Genomic DNA, 26,286 nt, shown 5'->3' with positions numbered 1-26,286 from the left:
CATACTAGTCGAAAAATGCCAAGATAGCAATCCACAATGCAAATAGATCGAACGAATGAAGGGGGAAGACTTGACCTTCCTCAATTGGAGGAGCGAGGAAAAGTCAACCACTAAGGCACTCACAATGTGCCCATACTCGATCTCAAGAGAGTCATGAAGAATCTTCTTCAATAAGGTATTGAGTTTTAGGATAATCTACATCCTTTGTTTTTGCTTGGCACTTTACTTGAGTCTTGGGATGTATTTCGCATTGCGATCTATACCAACAAACTTGATGGGCTGAAATTGAAAGATGTAGAGAGTGCTCTTTTGATTGAAGAAATTAAAAGGTAAAACAATGATGCTTCCCACAGTTCACATGCTTTATCTGTTAGAGGTGGCAAAAGTGGCAAGAAAGATAATGATCAATCATCATGGGAAGGACTCTCAAAAGTCCTAATCTAAGTCATGTGGACGTAGCAAGTCCTGTGGATGTAAGTCTGATCTTAGATGCCATTATTGTGGAAAAGTAAACAAACTAGTAGTATAGGAAAAAATGGTTAGTAAAAAATACCTCAACTGAAAGAAAAGACAAATGGATGCCAAGAGATAAAGAATGCCCTATATCTATTCTTGAGAGAGAAAAGATACTATTCTTAGAGATTGTCACCTCCTTGACAGGCCTTTCTTGTCATTGGTGTATGCTAGCAATCCAGCTTTGTCCACACATGTGCCATATGGCAGTGCAGAGCTAATCACCACGTCAGATGGAAAGGTCGGACAGTTCTCTGCAATCGGACAACTGCTAGGCAATTAGCTACATTTAATGTAGCCAACTTGCATTTTTTATGGCATTTTCTATTGGCTATTTATTTGGCCCAACCTCCACACACTCATACAATTCAAATCTCAAGTTTCCAGGCTGCTGATCGTGGAGACTGTGAAGAGAAGTAGAACCCAGGAGGAAGAAGCTTGGCGGTGAGAGCTATGGCGGATGGAAAGCAAGAGCAAGAGAGAGAGAGAGACTCAAAAGTGGGAACTCCAACAACCACAATGTGTGGCCGGGCCTTCCTTTTTTTCAAATTGTCACTAAAAGAATAAAGAATAAGTGACTGTGATGGATGCCCGCCACCTACAGTGTGCAGTGGCGGGTACTGTCAGTGTAGTAATACACGTGCGGCTAGGCGGAGGCGCCTTGATCCCCAACAACCTCCCACTTAAAGGCGAATCTGCCCGAGTGAGAGAGAAAATAAAAGAAAAAGACAATACAACATGTACACATGTACAACAAGATGAGGAAAAAGACGTCATCTCATCCAATGCCCCCATCAATCTCCGGAGGAAGGCAAAGCGCTCTGTAGTGAGACTCTTCGTGAGCAAGTCTGCAAGATTCTGTTCGGTCGGAATCTTGACAAGGTCAACAAACCTGTCCTCAACGACCTCGCGAATGAAGCGATACCTCATCTTAATATATTTTGTCTTCGCATGGAAAACCAGATTCTTGGCCAACTGAATGGCACTTATAGAATCCGAATGCAATGTAGACATAGCATCTGTCATACCAAGGTCTACAATCAAACGGCCTAACCAATTAGCCTCCTTGCAAGCCTCTGTGGCTGCAATATACTCGGCCTCTGTAGTAGAAAGGGCCGTACACTTCTGCGCCCTGGACATCCAAGAGATAGTCCCTCCGGCATAAGTGAACACATAGCCAGAAATGGACTTCCTACTATCTACATGTCCTGCATAATCAGAGTCAGTGTACCCCACCCACGACTCCTATATCCTAGCTGCCATAGCAAATACACATATCTGTTGTGCCCTTCAAGTACCTCATGATACCTTCACAGCGTCCCAATGTTTCTTATCAAGTGTAGCCATATAACGTGCCACAACCCCAACTACAAAAGCAATATCTAGATAGGTGGCTATCATGATATGCATAAGACTACCCACAGCTGATGCATAGGGAATCTTGACCATCTCAGCCCTCTACTCATCTGTCTGCGGACAATTGGCCTGTGAAACCTTCACATGAGAAGGTAATGAACAGCCAATGGACTTAGCATCCTGTATACGGAAGCGCTCAAGGACTTTATGAATGTACTTCCTCTCTGACAGATAGAGTAGTCCCTGAGATCTATTACGCGTAATGCGCATACCAAGTATATGAGAGGCCTGTCCCAGATCTTTCATCTCAAAGCTCTTCTTGAGCTGAGCCTTAAGAGCATCTAGCTCCTCATAAGCTGTCCCTACTAAAAGCATGTCATCCACATAGAGTACCAAAATCAATAAAAAACCAACATGGGCTTTCTTCGTGTACAAGCACGGATCCATAGCACTGCAGCTGTAGCCCTATGACTGCATGAATGCATCAAACTTATGGTACCATTCCCTAGGTGCCTGCTTCAAGCCATATAGACTCTTCTTTAGCTTGCACACTAGATATTCCCTGCCAGGGTCAGCAAAGCCCTTAGGTTGCTCCATGTAAATCTCATCATGCAAGTCCCCATGTAAAAAAGCCATCTTGACATCCATCTGGTACAAGTCCAGGTCAAGCTGTGCAACCAAGGCCAAGACTAAGCGTAGGGTGGTCATCTTGACCACAAGAGAAAAGACTTCATCAAAGTCAACACCATGCTCCTGCTTAAAACACTTAGCAACCAATCGAACCTTGTATGCCGGCTTGGAGTATCCAAGGATACTTTTCAGCTTGTACACCCCCTTGCATGGCAAAGTCTTCTTACCCTGAGGCAAGGAAACCAAATCCCAAGTCTGATTCTTATGCAATGAGTCAAGCTCAGACTGCATAGCCCTCTCCCAAGAATGACAATCACCCCTGTGCATAGCCTCATCATAAGTGAAAGGCTCTCCTGCATCTGTAACTATTACATTATCCATAGAGGGCGCAAAACGGTCACGAGGTGGTCTATCTCTAGTAGAACAACTCACCCAGGCTCTGCTGCTTGACCAACATCCTATCTAACATCAACATGTCTAACATCTGGACCATGAATATCAGGTGATGCTACACGCTGTCTAGCTAGCCGTGGAGTGGGCTGTACGGGAGCAAGTGGCTCCTCTTGAAAGATAACTTTGCGTACCTCAACCACTTTCTTAGGCTGCATATGCATTTTGTCCTCATGAAAGATGGCACCATGGCTGCGGATCACTTTCCGCGCCTGCAGATCCTATAGACGGTAACCCATCTCTCTTGCATCTCCATAGCCAATGAAAATGCATTTGATACTTTTAGGATCCAACTTATTGCGTTTGTCCTTGGGCACATGGCAGAATGCCTCACATCCAAAGACACGCAAATGATCATACGAGGGGAGCTTGCCTGCCTATACCTCCTCTGCAACCTGAAAGTCAATGCCATTGCTAGGCGACCTGTTAATGAGATACGCTACAGTAGTAACTGCCTCAACCCAAAAGTGATGCGGTAAACCAGCCTGGTTAAGCATGCTACGGTCCCTTTTCTAAATGATTGTAAGGGGCAATCAACTGACGCTTAATACCCCGCTCATCACAAAACTGCTCAAAAGCACGTGATACATACTCACCCCCATTATCTGACCTTAGGCATTTTAGTCTTTTCCCAGACTAGTTCTCTGCTAATGCAAGCCAACGCTGAAATGTGTCTAAGATATCGGATTTTCGCTTTATGGAATAAGCCTAAACCTTACATGAGTAACCATCTATGACAGTAACAAAGTACTTTGCCCCACCGAGTGACTGACAGGGCATGGGCCCACATACATCTGAGTGGACAAGAGCCAAGGGCTCACCCATGCGTTTCTTACCAAACTTTTTATACGTATTTCTAGTATGCTTGCCATACAAACAATGATCACAAGAATCAAAATGCGAAGAGTCAAAAGGCAAAAGATACTACAAAGCACGGAGCATTTTCATTCCTTTAAGAGACATATGTCCCAAACGACCATGCCAAAGGGATACATGGGGGATAGAACCCACAGAAAAAACATGATCCAAGATAGCTCCAGATACAAGTAAAGGATAGAGGCTGCTAGACTTGGCACCTCTTGCAAGCACAAGCCTGCCATGAGTAATCTTCCATGTAGAGTCTCCAAAAGACACAAAATATCCTGCATCATCAAGCTGTCCAGTTGGCATAAGGCTACGAGTCAACGCAAGTACATACCGTACATCATGTAAAACAAAAGAACTGCCAGAAAGAAACTACAACCTAACATCTCCAATGCTCATAATGTCAAGAGACCCGCCATCACCAAGACGCACAGAACCAAAGATGGTACGATAGATATGAAACCAATCTCTACACGGTGTCACATGAAATGACGCACCCGAATCCAAGAGCCAACACTGCGCATACATAGAATGTATCTCAGAAGCCTGTAAGGCATCGCATGAAGAAGCTGCAAATATGTAATCTTCATCTAAATCAGTGGCCTGCATGACATTAACCTCTTCTATCTTCACACTAGATTTTGCAAGTACAATACTGCGCTCAGAAGACTTTTCTTACACTTTCTCTTTTCCCTTTTCCTTGTGCTTATCATCGTGCATCTTATAGCACTGCGGCCTAATATGTCCTACTTTCCCACAATAATGACAAGTAAAATTAAATTTCCGTCCACGGAACTTTTTGCGACCATGTGACTTGGACCTGGACTTTTGAGAGTCCCTGCCCTTATGATCATTATCATGCCTGTCATGTCTGCCACCTCCAATGATCAATGCATGTGAAGAGCGAGAAGCATCATTGTTTCTCCTGTTGATTTCCTCAATCAATAAAGTACTCTCAACATCTTTGATTTTCAGCCCATCAAGCTTGTTCATACATATAGCAGTACGGAAGACGCCCCATGATTCAAGCAAGGTGCCAAGCAAAAACAACGGGTGCAAGTTATCTTTGAACTCAATACCCTATGACAACAGATTTTTCATGATAGCATGAAACTGATTGAAATGAGATGATAGGGATGTCCCCTCCTTTATGCAAAGGTCCATTAACTGCTTCAGCCAATACATTTGTGAGACACAGGACTCTACTGGGCATAAAGCTCCTGAATCTCCTCCCATAAATCCCATGCACTCTGATTCTCATCTTCAACAACATTATGATGGAACTCTTCTCAGAGTGACAAGATAATGGTAGACTTGCATAGCTCATCAACTTCCATCCAAACATCATCATCCATATCCTCGGGTTTAACACCCTTGAAATGCAAGGGTTTAATCTGCAACTTCTGTACCAAAACCTGCCATATCTGGGACTTCCAATACCCATAGTTGGTACCATCCAACTTGGCAATGTTAAACAGAGTTGTGTCTTTCAGATGACCAGCAATACTGTCCCAAATCAAAGCAAAAATGCAAAATTGCAGATTGCTGTAATTAGCAGAAAATGCACTAAAACCACTGCTAAATCTGGCTGAAAGAGTGGATTTCACCAAGAGAACCACCTGTCCGCCAAATATGACCAAGATAACATCAAACAGTAAGCATAACCCTCATACAGTGCTCAAAATCTGCAGATTTCAGCTTGTTGGAATAAATGACAGTAGTATGTAAAACTGTCCCAAAGTGAAGCAATCACTGATACATAGGTCACTGCAACTGCCAGGTAGCAAGATACATCCAACAATGAGTGTCAAGGGGTAAGAAGATACCAAAAACTATCAAACCAATAACCTGTCAGGTAAGAGACATCTCATAGGCCTAGAAGTCGTGCATGTAATGGGTCTCGAGGTAAGAGAAGAGACCAAGCACAAGCACACTGATAGAGCAAGAAGCTCAATGTATAACCATCCAAGATGCATACAAAACTGACGAACCTGTGACAGAGATAGGTGCCTGCCCCAATAGGCGTATCAAATCAGCCTACTACAAACTAACTGCAGGCATAAAGCTCTCAAGAGAGCAAATGCATGTAACTGTCCCACAAGCTCAAGCTCAAGTATAAGTAAAATTGTCTGTACATCCGAATATGCCAAGAGGCTCCCACTGGAAGTAAAGTCAGATGCAAATAGAACAAGCAATGCTCAAATACATCGAGTACATAGCATCAGACATGCCAAATCCCAGTAGGGTACATACGGAGCATAAATCCCAAGCTATCTCAGACTGAAAGCATTCAAATAGCATGTAACTGAACCAAATGTAATGCCCAGTAGGTCCAAAATGCTCAAGTACATCTGAACGTGAAGCTTCAAGTGACTGTCAAGCATGGGCAAACCAAGTGGCATCCATACCTGACCAAAGCATAAATGCAAGAAGCCTAAATGTCAAGCAGTGACAGTAGGCATAAACTGGTCCAAAGCATGCCAACTGAAGCCAAATGCCAATGAATGCCGACCAAGTCGGAGCCTAATCCAAGCTCAAAAGCATTCCGAAACCAAAAAGAAGCATTTGACAATCTCCAAATACATCGGTATGATCATGCAAATCTAGTAAGCACCCCGTATCCAAGAACCAATGCACATACCAAGTAAATGAGCTTCAGCCCACTGTATTACAGTAGCATATTTACTGTTAAATGAAGCTCAATCGATGCCCAAATCTGCTCCAAATCGGTCCCAAGGCATAGACATAGCATCCCGGCATCAAACGGAAAATGCCAAGAAGCATCAAATAGTAAATGTCAAGTACTGCCCTGTTTTGACGGTCCAGTGACTGTGTATACAGCAATGGCTGAAGGTGAAAGCACTTGAATCAATCACTGAGAGCCAAGAACTAATGCCGGGGAGTCCAAAGATGATCAGGAAGGTTACCAACAATGCCGGGAAGCCGGGGAAGGAGCTGAAAATGCCAGGAGGAGATCAGCCCAGCCCCCTAAAAATGCGCCACATTTCGCACTGGCTGCTCCTAGGGGCTGGGGGATCTTCAGCAGTGCTCTGGAGCACTTGGCAATGTTGAGGGGACTCCGATGCAGCCCTGCAAGATACCAATGGAAGGCTGGAAGATTGGGGAGGAGGCAAGAGATCAAAACATACCTGCAAATGAAGGTGCCATGGCTGCCATTGAAGCTTGGGTTGAAGCTCTTCAAATCGGGGCTGAAGAGAATGCCGAGTAAGCTCCAATGCCTTTGCTCTGATACCATTTGAAAGAGAAGTAAAACCCAGGAGGAAGAAGCTTGGCGGTGAGAGCTATGGCGGATGGAAAGCAAGAGCGAGAGAGAGAGAGAGAGAGAGAGAGACTCAAAAGTGGGAACTCCAACAACCACAATGTGTGGCCGGGCGTTTCTTTTTTTCAAACTGTCACTAAATGAATAAAGAATAAGTGACTATGACGGACACACGCCACCTGCAGTGTGCAGTGGCGGGTATTGTTAGTGTAGTAATACACGGGCGACTAGGCGGAGGCGCCTTTACCCCCAACAGACTTCCCTCAAGGTTCACAAAGTGTGAGATCTTCGAGGTGGAGACATACACAAACATACACTCTGCGCCCGTGTACATACATGCATCTTTATACAGCATTCTTCATTGCAAATTTTCTATGTTCCTCTTATGTGTGTGTGTGTGTGTGTGTGTGTGTGTGTGTGTGTGTGTGTTCACTCTCACTCGGTCATACGCTTCTGCATTGCTTCACTTTGACATGGTATCAGGGCATTGAAGGACTGACCTACCTGAAGAGGAGATTTCAGCACGACACAAGGCTGCATTTTCAATGTTCAAGGGCAAACAAGAGGGTTGCGCATCAAAACAAGGCTGAGACAAGTGTGGGCATGCGAGAAAAGAGTAGATTTGCTGAAGTTGTTGCTGATTTTTGCTGTTTGAGAAGGATGAAGGCTGCGTTTTGGGCCTTCAAGTGCAGATTTTACCTTCTCATCACCTTTGGCGAGTGAAGAAGGAGCAAGATGAGCAGCCAAGAGCCCTCACAGGCTGCCTTCACACAATCAAAGGGGGCTGCTTTTTGTGTTTTGTGCAAGCATTTTGAGTGAAGATGTTTTCTCAGGCCAAGACGGTTTCATGCGATCATGGACCAAAAGGTGCCCGTGTTACCGGCTCTTCCATGATCCATCAAATCAAAAGCTTGATGGTAAGAACTACCGCATTTGGCAGGTTATGATGCTTGCCTTGAAGTTTTATGATTTGGTGGAGCTTGTTACGGAGGCTATCCATCGTCCTTCTTTGTGAGATGATCCCAAACTTTTTGCAAGTGATAAGTTGGAGTTGGCAAATGTTCAAGCACATTGGGACAAACCAAATGCTCGCATCTACTTGTTTTTATTTCTCTCATGCACTACAGCTGTGATCTCTCATATAGAGCATTTGATGGTGGCCCGAGAGATATGGTTGGAGCTTGATCAGATGTATAATCGCATGGCTGTCATGAAACGAGTTTCTTTGGAAGTGCAGATAAGGACCATAAGTGTCACCAAGTCATCTTCTATACAGGAGTATATTAACAAGCTGAGGCAATTTCAGATGTTGATACAAATCGCAGGGAAGGTGATCACTTCTGAAGACATGGCAATAACTCTCCTTTCACAGTTACTGCCTTGTTTCAGTGGTTTTTATTCCGCCTTGATTGCCTCAAGGCGGTCGAAGACTCTTCGTTGGGAGGAGTTAGTTCCTATGGTCTTGGACCAAGAATAGAAATTGAAAAAGATCAATGCTTCTAAATCGAAGACATTGGTAGGTCAGTCCTCTCAAAAGAAGGGGAAGGACCAAAAGAAAAAGGAGGACAAGTCAAAGAAGGAAAAGGAAAAGAAGTCCACTTGTCACATCTGTGGCAAGACAGGTCACTAGAAGAAGGATTGCCTTGACAAAGAGAAGAAGGAGAAACCTTCAAAGGATTCCGGAGCGGTGGCTACTCCCTCTTCAACTACTTTCCTCCACTTGGAGGTGGTTGAGGCATCAACCTTGAAGACCTCTGATGCTTCGTTGATAGCCCCATACACTCAGGAGTGGATTGTTGGCAGTGGTGCCTCTTGGCACATAACTCCTCCTTTAGTACGTGTTGCTCATTTGCAGTCTTCGCACGGCCAGATTCTCATTGGTGATGGTTCTTCTATCCCTATTCAGGGACGGGGTAATATGCATCTTATTTCAGGTGCCCATACATCCAAGGTGCTTTATGTGCTGGACTTGGGATATCATCTCCTTTTAATGCACAAGATTTGTGCCCTTGACCTCTTGGTTGAGTTTAATATGGATTCTTTTCGAATTCTTGACCGTGGATCAAGGCAGGTCCTTGCTTCAAGTTGTGAGGAGAATGGATCTATAAGTTGCGGTTTTCTTTTGCCTTGACTTCTCTTCTTCTTACCTTTAAAACACAGTTTAAGCTTTCGCATGCTCAGTTTGGTCACCTCAACTATGATTACCTACAAAAGGCGTCTAAGGGACAGCTTGTTCAAGGTTTGCGAGATATTGTGGTGAGCTAGCAACCTTGTGTATCCTACATCCATGGGAAGCAAACTCGTGATGCTATTCCCAACAAGGCTTCAAGGTAGTCTTCTGCACCCTTAGAGCTTGTTTCTACCGATCTTTGTGGACTAGTGAGGACGGAGTTCCTTAGAGAGAACTTGTATTTTATGCTAATTATGGATGATTACAGCACGATGATAAGGGCTTATTTCTTGAAGCTGAAGTTGAAGGCTTTCTCCAACTTTATGGATTGGTTGCTCTTTGAGGAGAACCAATCAAGCCGAAAATTGAAGACCTTACAATCAGATAAGGGTGGAGAATTTGTTTCAAATGAGCTTGCTTGTTTTTGTGCAAATCGTGGTATCCATCAGGAGTTTGCCAACACAAACACCCCTCATGAGAATGGCATGTAGGAGCGGAAGAATCGCAGTGTGATCGAGATGGCCCGTACCACGATGGAGCATCACCAGACACCTCAATGTCTATGGGGCTAAGGCTGTGGCTATTGCAGTCGACATTCTTAATCGATCCCCTACTTCCACTGTTGTTGGTATGACCCCTTATGAGGCATATTTTGGGTCTAAGCCAGATGTTTCTTATTTTCGGATTTTTGGGTGTGATGCCTATGTTCACATCTCGAAAACACAACGTGACAAATTTGAAGCAGCTTCCAGAAGACAGATGTTTGTGGGCTATAGCTCACAGTCTCAAGGTTACCAATTGTATGATCTCGTTAAGCGGGATGTCTACGCAAGCCGTGATATTCAGTTCATGGAAGTTCCAACCTCAAAGGGGGATGAGGAATACCTTGTTCTTGGAGATCCCGTTGAGCGCCAACAACTATCTTTTTGAAGCTTGTGCCTCTTGAGAACTCTTCTTCAAATGAGGAGATTAGTTCTCAACCATCAAACTCACCAACTGAGCCCCAACACTCGATGGACCTTGCAGAGACTTGAGCAGATGGAGAACAACGAGGCAAGATCCGGCTGCCCCCTCGTTGGGCTCGTGACACTCTTCATGATACATGGATTTGTCAGAGTGCAATGATGCGGAAGCGTAGGACAAAGACTGAGAGAGAGTGAACACAGAGAGAAGAGAGAGAGAGAAAAGGAGACAGTGTAAACGCAGAAAATCTGCGGTGTAGTATGCTGTATAAGAGTGCAAAAATACACAAGGGGGTAGAGGAAATATCTACGTATGTCTCCGACGTGATGACCTTGATCTTCGTCAGCCCGAGCACAATCTGTCTCAGCCAACAGATCTCAAGATCAGAATCTGAAATAATGAATGCTTGAGTGTGCCATGGACTGGCTATAAATAGCCAAAAAATAGGAAATAACTACACCAGGTCGGCCCGACTGCAGTAAAAAAAACTGTCCGACTGCAGTAAACTGTCTGACTACAGGTGCTGACGTGGCACCTACTGACGTAGCACTACCGTACACTATGTCCAGGAAATGACTAGCTAACACCCCCTCTCAAATCCTGGACAAGTCAAAAGACTGAGGGATCTGGAATGCTGCCAAAGAAGAGCTTGGGCAAGCGCCTTCGTAAACAAATCTACAAGATTATTCTCCGTCTTGCAGTACTCCACATCAATGGTCCCATCCAGAAGCTTCTCCCGAATGAAGTGATACTAGATCTCAAAGTGCTTCGTCCGGGCATGGAATATAGGATTCCGTACCAAGGCAATGCAACTCTCATTGCTGCAGCGCAAAAGAGTAGGATGAGTCTGGGGGCAGCCAAGCTCCTCCAACAATCTCCGAAGCCACACAACCTCACATGTGGTGGAAGATGCAGCCCAATACTCCACCTCAATAGAAGAAAGGGCTACCATGGGCTGCTTCTTACTACTCCAAGAGATAACACCTGTACCCAAGGTAAAACAGTAGCCTGTAGTAGACCGTCAGTGGTCCACATAGCCAGCCCAATCCGAGTCACTCCAACCTGCAATAACCAGATCAGAAGCACTTGTACCTGCGGGTTAAGAAAGCCCTAAGTCAGAAGTCCCCCTCAAATACCAAAGAATCCTCAGGGTAGCCTGCCAATGCACCTGTTTGGGTTCCGTCATGAACCCTGCCAAAAGACCCACAGCAAAACAAAGATCAACACGAGTGTTGAGAAGCTAAATCAAGGATCCAATCAACTGACGGTAGTGTGACGCATCCATCACAGAAGAATTTGGGTATGAAGTGGCCTTCCAATTCGGATCCATAGGGTAGTAATGAGCCGACAAGTCTCCATCTCAAAAGTCACCAAGAGCTCCTGAATGTACCTCTACTGAGAGATGAGAATCCCCCTCTGAGACTGATAAATCTCGTGACCCAAGAAGAAATGAAGAAGCTCCAAATCCGTCATCTCGAATGCCTGATGTAAAGCTGTCTTGGTCTCTCAGACCTTCTGTGTATGATCCCCTATCAGAATCAAATCATCAACATATATCAAACAACACACGACCAACCTCAGAAGTGTACACATAAAGCTGCAGATCGGCCTTAGAGCGCCGATATCCCAACTTCAACTGATGAAGAAACGAGTCAATCTCCTTGTTTCATGCACGTGGAGCCTAGTTGAGGCCATACAAGGCCGCCTTCAACCTGTAAACTTTCCCTTCCGAGGATCCAAAGCCAGGAGGCTGCTCAGCATAGATCTCCTCCTGCAAGTCAACATTCAGAAAGGCTGACTTCACATCCAACTGATAGACAGGCCAACTCCTATGGCCAACCAAGGCAAGAACACCTCAAATAGTCGCCATACGAGCAGTGGGGGCAAAAGTATCATGGAAATCAATGCCTGGGCATTGAGCAAAACCTTTAGCAACAAGGCGAGCCTTGTGCTTGTCCAAAGAACCATCGCTAAGGTACTTGGTCTTGAAGACCTACTTGACACCAATCACATTCTTGTGAGAGGGACGAGGCACAAGAGACCAAGTGCCATTCCTCTCAATAGCCTCCAACTCGGCTTCCATGGCCTTCCGCCCATGTTCAGATTGCAAAGCCTCCTTCACTGAAGTGGACTCATGATCCTGCATAACACAGGCCAGCAAACAATAGTTGGAGCAACCAAGCTCCGAAGAATGTGCCTGGTTCCTCCGTGACCGCCGCGGTCCATCCTACGGTTCCCACTCCTCAGGGACCCCCTCGATCCCTGAATCTCGGAGTGTGTCACGGGCCCAACGAGGAGGAGGACGAACCTCTCCTCGTCGCTCTCCATCTACTGAAGACTCAGGAATATCCACCGACGAAATCTCCTCAAGGGTGGCCAGTGGAAGAGAAGACTCTAAATCAGAAGAAGAATCTCCATCAAAAGATTCTGGCTCCAAAGGAACTGTCTCGAGAGCCCAACTCTCCCTTGGATCTCCAAGGACGGGGTGCTCCTCACCCCCTCTATGGCCGGAACTTCCACGAACCGCACATCTCGACTCGTGTAGACATCCCGCTTGACAGGATCAAACAAACGATAACCTTGGGACTAGGAGCTATAGCCAACAAAAACCTATCGTCAGGAAGCCGCCTCGAACTTATCATGTTGCATCTTTGGAATGTGCACAAAAGAGTCACACCCAAAGATCCTGAAATAAGAGACATCAAGCTTAGTCCCGAAGTAAGCCTCAAAAAGTGTTATCCTGTCAACGCCCGAAGTTGGAGATCGATTGAGGATTGAAACTGCAGTAGCCACTGCCTCGACCCATAGAAACTGAGGTGTCTGTCGATGCTCCATTATGGTGCGCACCATCTCAATCACACTTCGGTTCTTCCGCTCCAAAATGCCATTCTCTTGGGGAGTGTTGGTGTTAGCAAACTCCTAGTGAATGCCCCTATCTGCACCAAAACAAGCAAACTCATTAGACATAAATTCACCTCCCTTGTTTGAACGCAAGGTCTTCAGTTACCGGCCAGAACGGTTCTCCTCAAAGAGAAGCCAATCCTTAAAGTGAGAGAAAGCCTCCGACTTCAAAGTCAAGAAATAGGCCCAAGTCATCCTGCTGTAGTCATCTACGATCAACATGAAGTACAAGCTCCGTTTCAGGGACTCCATCCTCATCGGGCCACAACTCCATGGGTGATGTAGACCGCCTAGAAGCTTTGTTGGGAATCGCATCCCAATGCAGTTTCCCACAAATGCAAGAGACACATGGCTGATGGCTCACCACTATGTCCGGCAATCCTTGGACAAACGACCCTCGCGACGCCTTCCGAAGGTACTCGTAGTTCAGGTGGCCAAACCGAGCATGCCATAGCTTGGACTGTGTCTGAGAAGTAAGAAGAAGAGAAGCAAGACCTGAAGAAGACTTCAATTTGTAGATGCCATTCTCCTTATACCCTACAGAGAGAATCGTCCTCGATCCACGATGAAGGACTCCAACAGTATCACTGTCAAACTCCACCAAGAGGCCAAGAGAACAAATCTTATGGACCAAAGGTAAATGATACCCCAAACCTAGCACATGCAACACCTCAGAGGTGTGGATACCACCATGTCCATTTGGAATAAGTTGAATCTCACCCCGCGCAGCAATAGACACAAAAGTGTTGTCTCCAATGAGAATCTGCCCACGAGAAGGCCGCAAATGGGCAACACCAACAGGAAAAGGAGTCATGTGCCGGGAGGCACCACTGTCCACGATCCAGTCACGAGTCTGGGGAGCTGCCATCGCAGCATCAGGAGTCTAATCAGTGAATTTGCTGCAGGTTATTGCTGTTCGAAGGAGAGGAAAGCTGCGTTTGAGGCCTTCCACTGCAGATTTTACCTTTTCATCGCCTCCGACGGTTGAAGAAAGTTTGGGCAGCAGAGGAACCAGCCCTAGAAGGCTGCGTTTTCACAGTCAAAGGGGGCTATTTTGCGTTTGTGCAGGTATTGCAGGTTAACATGTCTACAAAGACTGATTTGGAGTTTCAGGCGATCATGGACAGGAAGGTCCCTATCCTACCGGCTCTTCCATAGAATCAAAAGCTTGATGGTGACAATTACCGCATCTGGCGGGTGATGATGTTGGCCATTTTGGAGTCTTATGATTTGGCAGAACTGGTGATGGAGGAGATTAACAGGACCTCAGTGAGGGATGAGTCCAAACTCCCTTGCAATGCTCACGCAGAGTTGACCAAGGCCCAGTCTCATTGGGACAAACTAAATGCCAGGATTCAATCTTTTCTGTTTCTGTCTTGCACCACAACCGTGATAGCTCACATCAAGCACTTGACGTTGGCTCGTGAGATATGGCTGGAGCTCCGTCAAATGTACAACCAGATAACCCTGATGAAGAGGGTTTCTTTGGAGGTGCAAATGCGGACCTTGTCCGTGAATAAGTCTTCTTCGCTTCAAAAACACATCAACAAGCTTTGGCAACTTCAAATGCAGGTTCAAAATGTAGGGAAGCCTATTTCCTCCAAAGACTTGGCGATCAATTTACTATCCCAGCTGCCACCACGATTCGATACTTTTTATTTTGCTCTTATTGCATCAAGGCAGGAGTCGGCTCTTTGGTGGGAAGAGTTGGTTCCTATCGTCTTGGACCAAGAGGAACAGTTGAAGGGACAGAATGCTTCCAAATCAGGTGCAACGATGCAGAAGCGTAGGACAAATACTGAGACAGAGTGAACACAGAGAGAGAGAAAAGGAGAGTGAACGCAGAAAATCTGCGATGTAATATGCTGTATAAGAGTGCAGAAATACACAAGGGGACAAAGGCATGGTTACTTGGAGTTTCGGAAACGGCGAAACGGAAACGGTGGAGAAACGGTAGAAACGGAGTTTTGTCTCCACGAAGAAACGGGGAAACGGAGAAACGAAGATACAAGGAAATATGTAACCCCGATTTAATATATAATATAGATAATAGACGACAATAAGCCACACTTGTCACTTAATGGAAAATACTTGACATACATGATTAACATACAATTGATTATTGACATTGAAATTTGATACTATCATACTAGGTCGGAGGTCCTAAATCCTAACTTCTATAACCTGTTACCTATAGCCTACACCAATTTCCAAAATTGAAAGATACATCAAGATTCATACAGTATACTTAAACTTTGAATTGGCAAGTGCCAAGCACACTCTAAAGATATTCATAGATCACACTTTAAAGATTAGATCATTACAATTTACATTTAACGTGATAATAGATATACATGAATCACAAAAACACCTGGAGGCTGAATCGTATTCATGAATCATGAAAAAAAGGTACAAGAGCATAAAAGATAAGTTGATAACTAATGATCCATAAAACACCACGGTCCACTGAGTCCTCACTCAATGACCATAAACATAAATGATAAGACACAGCCACACAAGAGAGCATATGTCTGAACTCTGAAGAGTCAAGACTCAAGCAGCTTGGAGGAGTCCTGTGCGCCCCAGCCCCCCCCACTGAAGCTGCATCTAACTCCAATGTAGCTCTACTCCTCTTGATGGCCCTGTTGCTACAGAAGTTACATCATCTACTCCCCTCTCCCCTATAACTGATGCACTTTGATTGCCTAACCGACTGAGCTTCCATGCTTGAAGAAAAGCCTTCATGTTTGCAGGTACATTTAGGCATGGGCCTATGTCTTTATTTGCCACATGTGCAAGATGATCTTTGATCCTTGTGGCTGCCCCTCCTCTTCAATGCCACAATAATTACATCTCCATCGCTTGGAGCCACCACCACCTCTATACTCCGTGAGAATCGTCACATGATCCCATGCAGCATCCTTCACCATGATGAGTGCAGGGCCCAGGCTGCAACGTGAGATGGTCACACCTTCACGAATCAGAATCACGATTCACAGGCTACAACCTACAACCACGCAGAAATTTGAGAGAGAAGATTCGAGATGAGAGAGAGAGAGAGAGAGAGAGAGAGAATGTGTGTGTGTGTGTGTGTGTGTGTGTGCGTGGCTCTGGAGTCCTCAGTCAACAAAGGAGTAGGCCTGACAGATTGGAGAGAAGAAACATAGGCAGGCGAAAAGTTGACTGGAATGTGGGAGTCTAGGGCGCTCACGTTCGGGCCAAAGTTTTGCCCGAAATCGCAGTCTACAGAAACATCATTTCTTGGGCATTTCCATTTCTAGAAACGCTGTAGCGTTTCTAAAACGCCAGAAACAGCATTTCGCGTAACTATGGGCAGAGGAAATATCTACGTATGTATCCGACTTGATGACCTCGATCTCCGTCAGCCCGATACTCCTTTCCCGCACGACCAAGCTCGCTTCAGCCTTGATCCGATGCGCAGCCCTCCCACTCGCCCTCAAATCCTAGACACACAGCCTTGTGTCGCGCTGAAATCTCCTCTTCGGATAGGTTCAGTCCTCAGTCAATCCACCTTCACCGCTCTTATACCATGTCAGAGTGCAGCAATTCAAAAGCGTAGGACAAAGACAGAGAGAGAGTGAACACAGAGAGAAGAGAGAGAAAAGGAGAGTGTAAACACAAAATCTGCAGTGTAGTATGCTGTATAAGAGTGCAGAATACACCACGGGGCAGAGGAAATATCTGTGTATGTCTCCGACTTGATGACCTCGATCTCTGTCAGCCCCTGTCTCAGCCAACAGATCTCAAGATTAGAATCTGAAATAATGAATGCTGGAGTATGCCATGAACCGGCAATAAACAGCCAAAAAATAGGAAATAATTGAACCAGGTCAACTGCATTAAATGCAGCCGACTGTAGTAAAAAAACTGTCTGATTGTAGGTGTCGACGTGGAGCCTACTAACACAACACTGCCGTACACATTGTCCAGGAAATGACTGGCTAACAGGATTGAGGGGGTCCTTGAGGAGTGGTAGCTGCAAGATGGCCCGCGGCGTTCTTGAATGAACCAAGCACACCACACTGAGCTTGTGTACACTAACTACTGTTTGATGACTTGTGCCATGCAGGATCGAGAGCCCACCTCCATGAAGGAGGCTTTCCAACATGATCATTGGCAACAAGCAATGGACCTAGAGTTGGAGTCGATTGAGAGGAATGGCACTTGGTACCTTGTGCCGAAGCCTTCTCATGAAAAGATCTTTGGAGTCAAATGGGTCTTCAAGACCAAGCACCGCAGTGATGGCACCTTGGACAAGCACAAGGCTTGCATTGTTGCTAAAGGTGTTTCATACCGCCCAGGCATTGATTTCCATGATATTTTTGCCCCTACAGCTTGGATGGCTACTATCGTGCGGTTCTTGCCTTGGCTAGCCATAGGATATGGTTGGTCTATCAATCGGATGTCAAGTTTGCATTCTTGAATGGGAAGTTGAATGAGCAGATCTATGTTGAGCAGCCTCCAGGCTTCAATTCTTCTATTGGTAAGGTGTACAGGTTGAGGAAGGCTCTCTATAGCCTTAAGCAAGCTCCCCGTGCTTGGAATGAGAAGATTCACTCGTTCCTCCAAGAGAAATTGGGGTATTGCCATTCCAAGGCCAACCCCTGCTTTATGTTCACACCTCAAGTGGAGGTTGTGTGTTGTTTGTCCTTTATGTGGACAACTTGATTGTGACAAGTGACCATGTTCAAACGGTCAAGCAGACGAAGGCAACACTTCATGAGAAGTTTGAGATGATGGATATGGGACTTCTTCATTTCTTTCTAGTTCATGCGATCTATCAGACTCCAAGGGGGATATTCATTTCCCAATAGCGGTATGTAAAGGAGCTCTTGACTACGCTCTTACCACGTGTGAGATGGAGGGATGCAAGTCCCTTATGACTCCTATGGACCCGAATTGAAAGGCTGCAGCTCATTCCGATTCTCCTTTGGCGGATGCTACCTGTTATTGGCAATTAGTTGCCTCCTTGATACGACTTCTCAATACTCGTGTTGGCTTATGTTATGCTGTAGGTGTGCTGGCTAGGTTCATGAGTGAACCCAAGATGGTTCATTGGCAAGCTGCTCAGAGGATTTTGTGGTTCCTAGGAGGGACCCCTGATCTTGGGATCTATTATCCAGCAGATAAACGTGATGCAAACTTGGTACTTACAAGATCGAGTAATTCAGATTGGGTTGGCGATGTGGATCATCACAGGTCCGCGACAAGTTATTACTTTACCTTGGGTGCCAGTGCTGTTTCCGAGAGCAGCAAGAAGCAGCCCACAAGTTGCGCTATCTTCAACTGAGGCGGAGTATTGGGTGGTGTCTTCTACTACATGTGAGACAATTTGGCTTCGCAAGCTCTTGGAGGAGCTTGGCTCCCGGCAAACAGGTCCTACTGTTCTTCTGCGCGACAATGAGAGTTGCATTGCCTTGGCTTGGAACCCTAGGTTCCATGCTCGAACAAAGCACCTTGAGATCTAGTACCATTTTGTCCGAGAGAAGATTCTAGATGAGACTATTGCCCTAGTCTACTGCAAGACAAGAGGAAAACCTTGCCGACTTGTTAATGAAGGTGCTTCCTCAAGCTTTAATTTGACAGCACTCTAAATCCCTTAGCTATCTGCCCTGTCTAGGATCTGAGACGGGGTATTAGAGATTGTCACCTCCTAGACAGGTCTTTCCTATCATTGGGGTGTTGTGGCAGTCCAATTTTACCCACAAGTGTGTCACGTTAGTAGGCAAGAGTGCCACGTAGCAACACAAAGTTGATCACCATGTCAACTGGCTTGCATTATTTATGGCATTTTTTGTTGGCTATTTATTTGGCCGAACCTCCACACACTCATACTATTCAGATCTCACGTTTCCAAGCTATTGATTGTGAAGATTGCCCTTGAAGTTCACAAAGTGTGAGATCTTCGAGGTGGAGACATATTCAAACATACACTCTGCGTCTGTGTACATATTTGCATCCTCATACAGCATTCTTCATTGCAGATTTTTTGTGTTCCATTGTCTCTTTCTCTCTCTCTCTTCTCTCTCTATTTACTCTTTGTCTTGGTCATACGCTTCCACACTGCTCCACTCTAACAGCCATCTCCATCTCCATGCTAATGGAGGCAATACTCACCAATGCAAGAACCAAAAAAACAAACCTTTAGCCCAAGTAGTACCTGCAATGTTAGTCCTAAACTAAAATATAAAAGCCAGCATGAAAGGATCAAAAAGGAACCTACATATCAAATGTTTCATACTGAGATTCTTTGGATGTTGTGCTAAATGAAAGAGAAAAGCCTAAAGGAAACTAGCCTAAGGTTTCTAAGAGTGACCTAGCATACCTAAGAAACTAGCCTAGAGAAAGAGAGAGCCAAACCAGTCAAAGATGCTATGAGGCACTGATTGACGGGAGATCCACGATCCAGCACACTTGTGCAGCCACTAATGAACACTAATACCAGGGGGTGGAGAAACTCCGCTACCTCCCTAGGGAAGATCCCCTCTCAACCTCCTTGGCGTGGCAATATCACTCCCACAAGGGGTTGAGGTTGGTTTAGGAATGGGGATTGGATTCAACTTGGGTGTGGGTAAAAGACCCTTAGCTATGAATGAGGTGATTTTGCAGGTGGGTCTAAAATCCTTGGCCTTTGAGTGACAATTGTCATCTACATGGCTAGGTTTCTAGCAAAATGTACAAAACCTATTCTTTTTGGACAAGAAATGCCACGAGGATCTCTGTAAGGGGGGTTGTACCTCTCCCTTTTTCCTTCATAGGAGACCAATCATCAGCAATGGAACCTTCCACCGAAGAAGTAATATAGACGAAACTAGACTCACCCAAGAATGGATTGTATGAACCTTCCACTGAGCTTGATTTTGAAGAACTGGAACTTTTGACTATGTCTCAAGCGGAAAGTCTTTCCTCCACTAAGAAGTGATTAATCTCAATGAAGTGCTCTAATTGAGATGTTGAAGGAGTATGAGGAGAAAAAGAGTTGGGCCGTTGTGAATGACCCTAAAAGAAATGTTAGCAGATGGAGCATGGTCCTCCAAATCAAGAACATAATGCCTCAACAAAGCCTCCATTGAAAAAGTAGCTTGAGAAAGCATCAAAGGATCCAAAAAGATGGAGTCCTTCGAGCCATCGTCAATCAGTTAAATGTCATTCATGTATCTCACACAAACCAAGTCTCCACGATAGCCACATGATACTCTTTAGAAGAGCACTTTCTCTAATACCATGTGAAGATGTGCCTACAATCAATGATGGTTGAACAACAAATGGTAACAATGTGGCAATAGTCACGTGAGGCTAGACACCCATTGAAGACGAGCTGCAAACTGGAAACAAGGTGACAGCTATTCACTACAACCAAGCTAGCAGCTACCTAGACATTGCTAGTTTGATAAGCATCACTTGAGTCTTGTACAACTTCCATCGAGAGAGTTTGTACAACTATCACATCCATCATCATTCGGATCAGACTCTCCACTGCCCTACTTTCCACTTGGTAGAGGTAGGAAAGTTCCAATTTTAGCAATCTGAGTTCTAGCTTCAACATTCCAACTTCAACTATGGAGAGTGTCATGGAGACACAAATTTTTAATGCTTAGCTAGCATTTGATTAGTTATTTATCAAATGTACAAATGTGAGAAGCACGTGTTGCGCAAGTTTGTTAAGTCAATGTGTGACAATTGAAGGCCAATCCCTAGGTAAATCTAGGGGCAAACTGAAAAGAAGGCTTGCTGGCCATTTATGACAGCAAGAGGCATTGGAAAGTGGAGGACATTGGAGCAATCTCAATGTACTTCATCCAAAATACAATGCAAGTTGAAGAAATACCACAAGAAACGCTAGTTTTGGGGCCAACCAAGTGTCCTTTGTCCAAGATTGATAATAACATTTGTATTTCAGTTTATGTGAATTTTATTATTGCTGTAATTAGTGCTTAATCCAGTTATTTATGATACTATCTGAGAAGCCTGGTTTCACACACACACACAAAGAAGAGGCAGATGTGCACTTGTAAAGAGTGGATGTACACCACGAAACATGATTGATTGATAAAAAATACAAAAGATGCAACATACACAAAGAGGGTTTTCCATGACATGGGTGGACTAAAACACTTGACACAAGATATAGTAGACTCTAATCTCACTTTACCATCTGATTGGCTTACCTTTGGCCTGAACAACTTAGCCCCAGCACATGCTCATCATACATATAGGCCCATCAGCAACTTACGCACCCTTGCTGTCTATCCAACCTAGAGTTGAACTTTCCTAGCCATTATCATCATTCAAAAATAGCAAACATGTAAAATCTGGAATCTGATGAATATCAATAAAAGGCACCTAGGTTGGCAATAGAAGCTGTAGAGTACTTCAGGCACAAACACTAATATTAGCACTCCAGGAGCACCAAACCATGGAGACAAATAACATAGAGGGCTGAGAAAGTGCAAGCAGTGCATGACCAACAAAGCAATCTTTTAAGAGTCATAAAACCTACTAGAGAACATGGACACAATAGTCTCAGGGATGGCTGTGGGATTGCAAGTTTCCCATCAATACATTTATGAGTTTCATTGGGATGTTCAACCTTTACACCAAAAGCAAGCATCAATACATTTATGAGTTTCATTGGGATGTTCAACCTTTACACCAAAAGCAAGCACAGTTTTGATTCGTGACTCTTCTTGAGTATTTTAAACCCAGATAATCTGGTTGTACAACCATAATAAGCATACAGGAAACGACAAGCTTATGTGAAAGCCAATTTGATTTACAAAGAATAACAAGACTTCAATTTTAACATGTTAGTAATGCAAGACAGAAAAAAACTGTACTTTACCATCAATAAGTTGAACAGTGCCTCGTTCAAATTTTAGCTGCTCCTTTTTGGGCGGCGAGGTACCAATGGCCTTTGAGTTGATACCAGATGGCTCAGACTTTTGATCCAGCCTTGAATTGCTAAACTCTACATGCCCTCCAGACAACAGATGTTGACTCCCTAGAGACTGTCTCTCAAGCCTAAGAGCTGCATGATCACAGCCATAAAACCCTTGTCCCAAAGTCAGTTTTGAGTGATAATCCACTTCCTTCTCAGACGCTCTATAGACCATGTGCAAGCTTTTATGACTCTTGAGCTCATCACGAGCTTTATTGTATGTTTCTACAAACTGTTCCCTGGCCACTTTAGAAGCACCAATAGCTTCTATAAACATCTCCCAGGGAAAACTTGCCGTAGTTGAAGAACTCGATGCCGGTTCCAGTACTGGATCTGTTCTATCTCCCTTTGTTCCTCTATGAGATGGTTCAGATGGCAAACATTGTAGGGCGCATGCTTTATCAGTCCTTTCAAAAACAGCTTTAGATCCTTCAGCTTGGGACCTGGATCGCTCTGGCTGCAGATCAATAACAGCAACTTCAGAGAGTGGTTCTACAATAGTATCATTTATACCTTCTAGAGAAGGAAATCTCCCTCTTAAAATTGTATCTGTGCACACAGATACTTCTTTCCTACCGCTTCCAACTTGCCCATCACCACATGAAACTGAAGGTCCCATGGCAGTTTTAAGGTGTGGGCAAGCTCCGCAATCAGCAGTACCTGACATGGCATGTTCATGATGCTTACTGGGCAATTCAGGATGTAGCCCTCCAACTGTGGAGTTTAAAAACAATTCTTTCACTGGAAATAATCTAGAACCATGTCGTTGAAATGTGGGTGGTCTTGTGCCCTGAGAAGAAGAGACTGCATGGTCATCAGATACATCCTCGTTCACACCAACCTTACTTGGTGACACCACCTCTACTGCTAGCTCCCATTGCAAAGGCTTCTCATTGACCTTTGCATGTGAGTTATATTTTAAAAACCTGACCTTATCCCCAGCCGTTGGAGAAGAATTTCCTGACAAAGCAGTGAGACCCTGACTCTTCTGATTGGGCCTCGGGGGCAATCCAAGCTTGTTCCGAGGTGGCAATGGAGGCTTGGCCTTGTTTACAGGCATAACAACATCTGGCTGCAAACCACTACTTGTAAAGTTGTTTGAGACTAGCGATGCATTAACATTACCTCTTGCCCTTCCTTCAGCTTCTGTATCTGATCCTGTAGCTATCCCACCTCCAACAACATGCACAAGATTAGCTTCTGCTGGTTCAGATTCCATTAGTGCTTTTGGATCTAGCCAACTTCCTGAGCTAAGATTAATCCAGGGTCCCAAACCAAGACCTTTCTCTGATAGGAAATCCTTCTGGCCATGTACCACTTGCCTGGACATGCTCCCATTCTTCAAGATTTTTGTTCCTGCTTCATCAATGGTAACATCAAGAGACTTCAGGAATGCTTTCCCTTCCAGATAGCCATGTGATTGTGGTTTCTCTGAAGAAGCTTCAGCATAGCTGCTGCTTATCATATCAACTTCATCCCGTGGCTTTAGACGTTGAATCCATGATGACTTCAGCCCTCTATCCCCTCCTAAGCTTCCTGTGCTGAGAGTCTCTGAGGGGAGGCAGCCTGTAATAGTAGGCTTGGCTTTAACAGCCGATACGGTAGCTAAGGCATCAGAAGCCATGACAGAACTTAAGGCATGCATCTTGACAGACTGCTTAAACAAGTCAAGGTCTGAAGGCTGTCCCATCTCCAACATCTCTGAATGGACTTGATACTTGACTCAAGATCTTATGATGTCTGTAAGATGTCCATCTCCTCTTGGTACTTGAGCTCCTCTACGGCCTACCACTGCTGGTATTCAAGCTGCTCTTACAGAGCTACCACCGCTGCAGCATCAAAAGTGCACATGGATGTCCGAGATGTACATCGATATTTGCATAAATAGGCCACCTGGTATTCAAGCTCCTCTGTAGGGCTAACACTGCTGCTTTTCAAGCTGCTCTTACAGCATCAAAGCTGCACATGGATGTCCGAGACGTACATTGATATTTGCATAAACAGGCCAGCTTTAGCAAACAGAAACTTTTCTGAAGGCACTGCAAGTCGCTCATGTGTTTGTCGACTCTACGACCTGCAGAAACATTCATCCTTTCACAAGAATCATCTAGTTGTCATTGCTAAGATACATGCACTCTGACCAAACAACATTCGACCTGCCGTGTCCTGAGAAATTATACAGATGTTACCTCATCAGCAGTCGATGTCTTCAACAAACATGAAGAAGCCGTGGCAACCTGAGGGAAGCATGAAGTCGGTGTCTTCAGCAAGCATATAGACGCGACGGCAACCTAATGGAGGCTCATTCATGGAGGCCGAGATAGCGAATCCGCCATGGCCACCAACTGCTGCACGTCTAAAGGATGATGAACAAGGCATGATATCATGAAGTGCCTTACGCAATCAGAAAGGATTTGGGAGGCACGCAGGGATGTACTTGGTTGGCAGTAGAGCGGAAGGAGAGGCGGAGACACACACGCGAGTTGTGGATGCCTTAGGCAATCAGAAAGGATTCGGGAGGAAAGCAGGGATGGACTTGGTTGGCAGAAGAGCTGTGGATGGAGATGATGCGTGCCGAGGCACTTTTGCCTTTTGGTTGCCCAATGAATGCGTATCCAACGCGAGGCACAGAGGGAGGACACGACGAGGCAGGGATAGGCCGTGAATCGCTGCTGGAAGGAGAAAGGGCAGACATGGATCTTTTCTTTTTTGCAGAAAAGGGCAAAGAGGACTGGACGTCTAGTCTACTAGATATGTGGTTTATGGTGGTGGACAGCTTTTCCCTACCCCCGTGCTGCAAAATGAATCAGAATCAGCTAATCAATCATTTAGCTCACTTCCCCGAAGTGGAAAGTGTCAACATGGCATCAAAGACTAACGTGGAGTGTCTTGAGACATTGGTACTACGGTGCAAAACTTGATTCCAACACCCATTATAAAGCCACCTTCACACGACAAGAACGGCAACCGAGTTGGTGGGATCACACTCTCTGCTGTATGTGCTCTCAAGTTCAATTCCTAGCTGCATCGCTCGAGGAGGCAATTTCATCGGTTTGCAAAGGCAACCCAATATTGGTGCAAGATGGGCGAAAGACACATCTAACTAGTAGTAAAATGTTTGCTTGTTAAATGCAAGTTATATTTATTGTTATTGCTTAATTGTACACTTTTATGTTGGCACACATATTCCCACAATGTTGCACTTTTTGTCGTAGTTTTGCACATCCATAGACGTTGTCTAAATGTCAACACTCTAGAGTACACTTATTGAACTTTTAAAGGAAAAGTAAGATAAATTCTTAGAGAAGTAGACCTAAACACACTTTCTTTAGTGTGCTAAATATGAGTTTATTTACAAATAATAAAAGAGAAAAGCCTAAATGGAAAAATTAATCACCATCATCATCATATGGCAATCTATCCTTACTCTTTAGTCCATCCTCTCTTTGCAAATGGTGAAGCCACTTGTGGAGAAAATATAAATCAATGATTGTCTTGCAACTCTCTCTCTCTCTCTCTCTCTCTCTCTCTCTCTCTCTCTCTCTCTCTCTCTCTCTCTCTCTCTCTCTCTCTCTCTCTCTCTCTCTCTCTCTTCGTGAAGATAATTGAATTAAGTAGTAAATATTTTACATCAAACCATCAAGTTGGCTCAAAAATAACGGAAAATAACAGTCATGAAGGAAAGTCTACACAGAATTATCACACTGAAAGCATAGCTAGTGTGGAGTGGACAATGTTCAGCTAGGGAGTAGCAATATAAAGAAGAACCAAGTCAGCAAACACCATAGAGGTGATTTGCCACAACACTAAACCCCAGATTCGGGTCACATGACCATGAATCCCAAATATTGAATCAAAAATAAAGGCATTTGGAGTATGCCAAATATGCCACAAGGCTGTCCATCTGAGGAAATGGAAAAGGCAGGAATAATCTAAACTCAAAGAGGTCATGGAGGTCATCTTTCCCAAAATCCACAAATGAGCTCAAATCCGGTGTCGAGTCAACGAGGACCAGACACGGAAAACAAAATTCCAAATTTGTCTTACAACAGGGCAGGAGACAAAAAGATGAAGCATTGTCTCATCACATGTAGTACAGAATATACATCACCCCAGCAATGATCTTACGAGCACGCAGCACATTCCCAGTAGGAAGTGCCCCAATAAGTAGCCTCCACATAAACATTTTTCCCTGATACA

At 44.7% G+C, this 26,286-nt stretch overlaps 1 protein-coding gene across 1 annotated transcript in view; it reads right to left on the bottom strand.

The window, feature by feature from the left end:
• LOC148017136 (uncharacterized) overlaps nt 1-24,872 on the bottom strand; it is a 37,216-nt gene extending 12,344 nt beyond the window's left edge. Inside the window, exons 1-2 of the mRNA XM_087663423.1 lie at nt 24,276-24,872; nt 21,991-24,160 (exon numbers count right to left, since the gene is read on the bottom strand). Of these exons, the coding sequence (XP_087519549.1) occupies nt 21,991-23,785 (1,795 nt within the window). The 5' untranslated portion in view covers nt 23,786-24,160; nt 24,276-24,872. The remainder of the gene's footprint in view (nt 1-21,990; nt 24,161-24,275) is intronic.
• Between the last annotated feature and the right edge of the window lie 1,414 nt (nt 24,873-26,286).

This window comes from Lygodium microphyllum, chromosome 22, assembly GCF_053477565.2.
Source record: "Lygodium microphyllum isolate KBCC chromosome 22, Lygodium_microphyllum_v1.1.10, whole genome shotgun sequence".
Lineage (NCBI taxonomy): Eukaryota > Viridiplantae > Streptophyta > Polypodiopsida > Schizaeales > Lygodiaceae > Lygodium > Lygodium microphyllum.
This window is presented reverse-complemented; position numbering and strand designations above follow the sequence as displayed.